We start from the raw sequence: 7,683 nt of genomic DNA, 5'->3' as shown, positions 1-7,683 counted from the left end.
TATATATATATATATCCCCTGTCCACTGGGCAGATCTACAGTGTTATATATTTGGTTAGGAGATTTTTCTCTTCAGAGGATATTCCAAGCAAGTACATTTCTACATTTCTATTTACAGGATTATTATGAGGCAAGGGAGAGGCAGGTTGGTCTTTGGTCAGATGTGTAAAGGAGAAGAAGATTATATTTAAATTTTACTGTAAAGCTAACAGAGCAAATACAATACTTGACATTTATTGTTGAACCAGTGAATCACTAAAAAAAGTCCTTTTGACCATCAACTAGGAAGGATATAAGCTTTTCCAGAGCAAGGAGTTTGTTTTGTTAGCTCTAATATACCTAGCATCTCTAGAACAACAGGTACTCAGTGAGTACATATTGAGTGAATCAATGAAAACAATCCATTCATTTATTTATCAAAATATTGTTGAGGAAAATGAAGTCCACTCTGGGAAAGGTTGTGCAGTTGGTCACTGGTACAGCTGGGCAGTGCTGTATACTGTACTATAATGTCCCTTTTGACTTGTGAAGTATGAGTCATGGGTATGATTATTAAGAAGCAGAAAACAGCCCTGGCTGGTTTGGCTCAGTGGTTGGAGGATCAGCCCATGGGCCGAAGGGTTGTGGGTTTGATTCCCTGTCAAGGACAAGTACCTTGATTTCGAGTTCGATCCCCGGCCACAGTTGGGGTGCATGTGGGAGGCAACCAATCGATGTTTGTCTTTCCAGTCGATGTTTCTCTCTCTGTCTCCCCTGCCCCCTTCCTCCCTTCACACTCTGTCTGAAAATCAATGGAAAAAATATCCTCGGGTGAGGATTTAAAAAAAAAGAGAGAAAAGAAGCAGAAAACATTCAAAAAGTTAGTCGTCTTATAAAAATTCTTCCAAGTGGCTCCAGAGGCAGATACTTCATGTTTCCAGCTGTCCTGTCAGCAAGTACAGTTTTGGTACGTGTTGTTATTTTTGACTATTGGCTGAAATGGGATGTTCCTATATTAGTATAGCAGGAGCTCCTTTTTTGCTTTACCCCTACAAAGCCATTATCCTTTCATGGTAGTGATTTCATTCCCTTCATCAATCTTATTAGGCACAAGACCAATTGCACCATGCCCTACATCTTAATAGGCATGATCTGACTTACATAATGCTGGGGAAGATTCACTTGCTGGCGGGAGACTTGGACAAGGCCATCGAAATCTACAAGAAAGCTGTGGAGTAAGTGTGCCTGTTTCCGTTAGAGCGGGGGTGGGGAACATCTGCCCCGTATAAGGCCCATGAAATCATTTGATCTGGCCCTGCCAAGGCATTAGTGGTGAGTTAATTGTTTGACCAAATATAGCAGGATAATTTTTAAATTGGTAATTTTGTATGGCCCACAAATGATCTTATAAATTATCTAGATGGCCCTTGGCAGAAAAAAGGTCTCCCCAACTCCCCAGCTTTAGAGCAAGGAAGGACTTAAAAAAAAGGGGGGGGGAGTAGATATATGAATTCTCAAGCCTATGAGAGAATATATATGACTGATAACTAGTTGTATGAGTTAGAGTAAATGTTAAGCTAAGGTTAAGAAATCCCAGTGGCCTAAATAAGGAAGATTTGTATTTCTTTCTCACCTATTAGTATGGCTGGTTTAGCCTAGGTGGGTGACTCTGCTCTACAAGGGCAATCAGGGACCTAGATTCCTTCATTATTGACTCACCATTGGTTAGCTTGTTGTCTTCACCTGCATGGTTGTTCCAGTTATCTATGGAACATATGCACAGGTGACCCAAAGTGCCTCATTTGGATATACTAATACAGACATCAAAGGGTACTTAATATTAATTAATATGGCCGAGCTTAACCAAAAACTAAGGAGAGAGAGACATAGGAGATAAACAATGCAAGAAATCACACAGGTTTATTTACCAGAGAGCTGATGGGTTTCAGTCCTTGGCAGGCCACCCGGAGACACTCGCTGACAGAGGAGACACACGGAGGTCGTCAAAATATGCCGCGGCAAGGAGCTTGGTTTCTTGACTCGAAGAGAGGCCTCTTAACAGTCTGGGCTCAAGGCAGAGCAAGAATGGTAGTTTCGCAGTTAGGCAGTTCCAGGGGGGGAGGAGAACGTCCTGTCTGTGGAGGGCAGACAAGAGTGAACCGCAGCAGATTTGCTCTCCTTAAATCCTTGAAGCTTGGCGTCTTCAGTGTCTCATATCACTAGACTTATTACTGTAACAATGGTTGAAACTGACTTACTATAACCACCATGTTCTGGGCCAGGGGTGGGCAAACTTTTTGACTCGAGGGCCACAATGGGTTCTTAAACTGGACCGGAGGGCCGGAACAAAAGCATGGATGGAGTGTTTGTGTGAACTAATATAAATTCAAAGTAAACATCATTACATAAAAGGGTACGGTCTTTTTTTTTTTTAGTTTTATTCATTTCAAACAGGCCGGATCTGGCCCGCGGGCCGTAGTTTGCCCACGGCTGTTCTGGGCTGTGGTGGGGGGAGGTGGTACCGGAAACTAAGTACAGAGTGAACAGCTTGTAGTGTTATAAGTGGCCCAGAAGTTGCACAGCTCATTCATGCTTGTGTTCCATGGTTCAAAATTAATGAGGTGGCCACATCCAGCTATAAGGGAAGTGGGCACACATGCTTGGGAGGAGGGTCTTATTAGCATGAGACCAATATCTTGTTTTTTTAAAAAAATATATTATTTTTTTAAAACTCCTATTGATGATGGAACTGACTGGCTTTCCAGGATGGTGTCCCATGTTTTCTCTCTAGACACACATTATCTTGCCTTTTCTGTATAGGGTTTTTCCTTGTTTTAAATGGGATAGCTGTCGCCATGATGCTTTAATGTCTCGTTTGTTTGGTCATTTAATAGAATTCCTGGTCACAGAGTCTAGTATTCCTGATAATTAGACTACGAACTAAACTTAATTTGTTAAATTAATATGTTTATTATCTTTGTCTTCTTCCATAGTAATGATATAGTAACTTTTCTGGTTTTATCAGTCATAACAGCTTTCTGAATTTTTTTCAGTCATATTTTGTGCCTAAAAAGATAGAAAAATCCCTGGTTTGTTAAGTTACAAGAGAGACTTTTGTCATCAAGAGGCTATGTTTATGTGGACAAGTAGGAAGGAGCCCACATAGCATATGTTAAGCTTCTGTGGGGCTGCTGAAAGCCTTAATTTGTGACCCCTGGCTTCTAGAAGATGAGCGCACATAAATCTGAAGGGTGACATTCTTCCTGCTGGGAGCCAAGATCAACAGTAATTAATATAAATGGGAGAAGTCCAATGGGGCTTTTGATATTCAGAAGGCTAAATGTTTGCATTGTTATTACCCTGCTGCTAAGTCAATGGCCGAAGGCAAACTCCCCCAACCTGATAATCCTACCGTTTACTAAACATTACCTTTGATATGCCTGTTTGCATTCCTAAAAGGCAATTGTGTATTCTAGTAAATAAAAAGCCGATGGGAACGGAGACTCAGTGGAACTTGGTCTCTCGAACCAAGTTCACAACTGGCTTCCCCCATAATTTCCAAATTTATATTTCTTGTCTTGTGTATTAATTTGTGTGTCAGCCCTTTCTCTAGGTCTTTGAACCCAGGCCACGCTGGCCGTGGTCTCACATCTTCCAGTGGTTGGTCAAGGACTTAAGTCACAGGAATTTCCAAGAGGACAGCTGAGCATTTGGAGCCTCACTGAGAATGTGGAGAGCCACAGCTTGGAGATAGCAGTTTTGGTTGGGGGAGGGATGTTGCCAGAATCATAGAAGTTAGTTTGGGGGAGGGAGGTGATGAAAATGGATATTTATTATGGCAGAGTGAAGGGCAAATACTCAGTTGAACTGAGTAAGCTTTGTTTGGCCAGCTCAGGTCTCCCTGGCTGGGGTTTTGGCCCCTCTGATTCTGGTCGCCTGATAGGTAACCAGCGTCCTATCTCATTGCTTAGAAGCATGCAACACTGTTCCTCACCTTTGGCATTTTTACTGTTGGTACTGTCTGATGATCCTGTAGTCAGATCATCTTAGCTCAGGGTAGCTTTAGTTTTGTAACAAAGACAAATATTAGTGAGGGATTGGGAAAGCAGATAATCTTTTACCTAAGCCAATGGCTAATTCTTTCCCAGAGCTGGTATGTCTTCCTTTTTTTGTTTAGTTTGACGGTTTACCATGGCTTTTTGTTTAATGTGTAGAGCAGAGCATTAGGGCCCTTGGGATCCTAAATTACACAGAAAATTATACAGGTTGCCATTGTGCATACAGTGAGAACAGGAAAAAGAAAAAAAAAAAAAAAAAAAGAAAGAAATCCCACCAGAAGGAAACTGGCTAAAGCTATGTGTGTTCCATACTGACTTGGTTTATAAAGAATTATTCTTTAATTCTGTCAGTATAATGAAGACAGTCACACAAAATATTCAATAGGTTTTGTCTTAGGACTTGGACTCTAAGAAATGGTTCTGAAAAAGAGTCTGGATTCTAAGTCCTATTTCTTTCTTGTTGAGCAATCCTCCCTGTAGTTGGGGTTGAGATGACATACTATTGAAGGCAGTTTCCCAGTCGTCTTGGGGAATTTCCATGGAGAGTGGGACACACTGTCTTTCAGATGTTGCATGAGGGCATGTCACTGTGCATGTGCCTCAGTATCTCATTCACATCTTGTTTCCCTTTGAGCATCTCTGTGTTCATCTCTGTGTTGCAGGTTCTCACCAGAAAATACAGAACTTCTTACAACTTTAGGTTTACTCTACTTACAGGTAAAGAGAACTCTTTACTCATTCATGCATTGATGTTAGAAATACTTCTGAATTTATGTGTATTGTGGTTTCCCTGCATTTTGATTTTATTTTAACACATTTTACTAAAGTTCATATGAAGCACACCAACATTACTCTCTGTATTATTATATTCTTTATCTCTTAAAGGAATTAATTTTCTGCATTCAAATAAAAACTGCAATTATAATTTTTAAAGGAAAGCGCATATATGAGAAATAACTGGTCATGAGGACTGTCATTTTGTTGTGGGGAGAGAGACTGATACAAGTTATCACTATCAGGGCTTTGGAGCTAAGGCCATTTCTATTGTTCCTTCTTCCCAGCCAGGTCCTATAGGAAAGAGAAGGTAAAACATTGTCTAAAATAAGAAGTCTGTCTCCTTCCTGCGTATGAATGAAATTCTTTTAGCTCAATCACTTCTTATCAGCCTGAGCACTGGGGCCCAGAGGTCCTGGAGGGACCTCTACCCGTCCCATTCCCCCATCAACTCCCAAAGTTCACTGTTCAGCTGATCCTGCCTCCAGTTCTGCCTCTTTGGTAGCCTTTCTGTTTGTTAAATTTTTCTTTAAAAGGAATTAGGAGTTTAATTCCTGGGCCTTCCTGGCTTTGACTTGGGAGACTGGCCCCAGGGGAGATGAGGCTAACCAGCCCATTTCTTGCCAAGAGACATTAGTGTGGAGCATATTATGGCAGAGATAATTCCTGGCAAATGGATACTTTGATCTTATCAAGGGACAAATGTGGGGATTTTTAGTTTTCTTTTTCTATCTGGTATCTGTAGCTCTGTTTTGTGAAGAGAACTCAGAAAAGTCAGGGTGCTTCAGGGTGTAATTGGCCAGACTGCTGAACTGCTATCTCCTTGCTGATACAATTCTCTCGTTTGCTTTTTCTCCAAGGTTGGTTTTTACAAGAAGGCATTTGAACACCTCGGAAATGCGCTAACTTATGACCCTATCAACTATAAGGTACTGCAGGCTGTCAAACCCCAGAGCCTTCACATAGATGGTCCACTCCTAGAGGTGATCTGGCCCTAGAAAGCATTTTGAATACCTGAGAAATTACCTTTTTCTTAGAAAAATTATAAATAAACATGGCTCTTCTCATTTGAAAATATTATAAGGTGTTTGTGTTCTGCTTGTTATTTTCCAAAAGAGCACATTTGTTATAACAGACCTGTAACTTAGGCAGAAAGCAAAATTGTAGTGCTGGTAAAGTTTTATGTATTTACGAAATTAGCAAAGCCTCCACAATTACTGTCAAAAATACTTCTGGTGAAATGATTTCTAGTTTCTTTTCTTTTTTTTTTTTTTAAAATATATTTCTTTATTGAGTTTAGAGAGGAAGGAACAAGGAGAGAGAGATAGAAACATCCATGATGGGAGAGAATCATTCATTGATCGGCTGCCTCCTGCACGCCCCCTACTGGGGACCGAGCCTGCAACCCAGGCATGTGCCCCTGGCCGGAATCGAACCCGGGACCCCTCAGTCTGCAGGCCGACGCTCTATCCACTGAGCCAAACCGGCCTGGCTGATTTCTAGTTTCTTAATGAATTTGCAATTACAACCTTGTCCAGATATGTCCTTAGGGGTGAGAAGATCATCAAGTGGATGAATGTCATTGAGGGAGATGCAGCATAACAGGCTGTGAAGGATACAGACTCAGTCCTACCTCAGAGCCACATTAGCCTGAACCCTGGACTGATGAAGCCTAAAGCTGTGTCACCTTTGTGCTGTGGCAGAAGGAACTATACTTTAAGTGGCCAAGAAAGGAGTATTTTAGTTGTCTGGAGCAGCACTTAGTGTATCAAGTAGAGGCTACAGGGAACAGATTAAAGGCAGTATGCTCAGAAATATTGCCTTCTCCAGTTAGAAGTAGGAAACAAATGAGCTGGGTAAAGTCAGTGACATTTTATCTTTTCTTTTTCTGTACTGTGCCAAAGAGAGCCAGAGTGTGGGGTGCAGTGGTTTCTCATGAGCATTTGTCCTAATAGCTTGAATATATTTTATATGTCCCTGGAAGTTTTTCAGTCACGCTGTGAGATTATCTACACCCAGGAAGGCTCCTTCACTGCTATAGCCTTTTGGGAATGACTGAATTATCAACTTCCCATGTCCTGTGTTTTCAGGCCATCTTGGCAGCAGGCAGCATGATGCAGACCCATGGAGACTTTGATGTTGCCCTCACCAAATACAGAGTTATAGCTTCTGCTGTTCCAGAAAGTCCTCCACTTTGGAATAACATTGGAATGTGTTTCTTTGGCAAGAAGAAATATGTAGCAGTGAGTGTCTCCTCACCTTCCTTGTTTGTGTTATTGGGTCTGCCCAGCTTGCCCCACCTTCATCAAGTGCCCCTCTCTCCTGCAGGCTATCAGCTGCCTGAAACGAGCCAACTACTTGGCACCCTTTGATTGGAAGATTCTCTATAATCTGGGCCTTGTTCACTTGACCATGCAGCAGTATGCATCAGCTTTCCATTTTCTCAGTGCAGCCATCAACTTCCAGCCAAAGATGGGGGAACTGTACATGCTCTTGGCGGGTAAGAGACTATTGTGTGGAAACCCTCTCCACAGTCTGTAATAAGGGGAAAATGAATTAGAATCATTGGAGGCCAGTGGCTAAATGTACTGCAGAAGCCATTCCCTTGCAGGTCCCATAGGAACCTGGATTATTGTGCTAGAGCTTGAAAAACAATGAAGAAAATAATGATAAGGCACTTGGTTGTTTCTGAAAGGGCGAGGACTACGCCCTCCATCTTACCCTGGGTCCTCCATTTTTGGGCAGCCATGTGCTTGGCAAGGCTTCTTCCCGGAAGCCCAAGCCTCTGCTAGCCACACCCAGGATTTCTTTAAACTAACCAATGACAATCAAGGGAAGTGCGCGCCATAGATATGACCACATCCTGTGTAAC

At 41.9% G+C, this 7,683-nt stretch overlaps 1 protein-coding gene across 4 annotated transcripts in view; it reads left to right on the top strand.

The window, feature by feature from the left end:
• Positions 1-7,683, top strand: part of BBS4 (Bardet-Biedl syndrome 4) — a 164,628-nt gene that overhangs the window by 67,402 nt on the left and 89,543 nt on the right. For 3 of the 4 annotated variants that reach the window (XM_014530409.1, XM_014530412.1, XM_014530411.1), the window contains exons 8-12: positions 1,087-1,214; positions 4,700-4,754; positions 5,672-5,740; positions 6,902-7,054; positions 7,140-7,311. In XM_014530409.1, the coding sequence (XP_014385895.1) occupies positions 1,087-1,214; positions 4,700-4,754; positions 5,672-5,740; positions 6,902-7,054; positions 7,140-7,311 (577 nt within the window). Of the gene's footprint in view, positions 1-798; positions 947-1,086; positions 1,215-4,699; positions 4,755-5,671; positions 5,741-6,901; positions 7,055-7,139; positions 7,312-7,683 lie in introns of those variants that run through there. The other variant, XM_014530410.1, reaches the window with a different exon arrangement.

Source organism: Myotis brandtii, unplaced genomic scaffold (assembly GCF_000412655.1).
Source record: "Myotis brandtii unplaced genomic scaffold, ASM41265v1 scaffold74, whole genome shotgun sequence".
Taxonomy (NCBI): Eukaryota; Metazoa; Chordata; class Mammalia; order Chiroptera; family Vespertilionidae; genus Myotis; species Myotis brandtii.
Note: the sequence above shows the minus strand (reverse complement) of the source record. Positions and strands in the feature narration are given on the sequence as shown.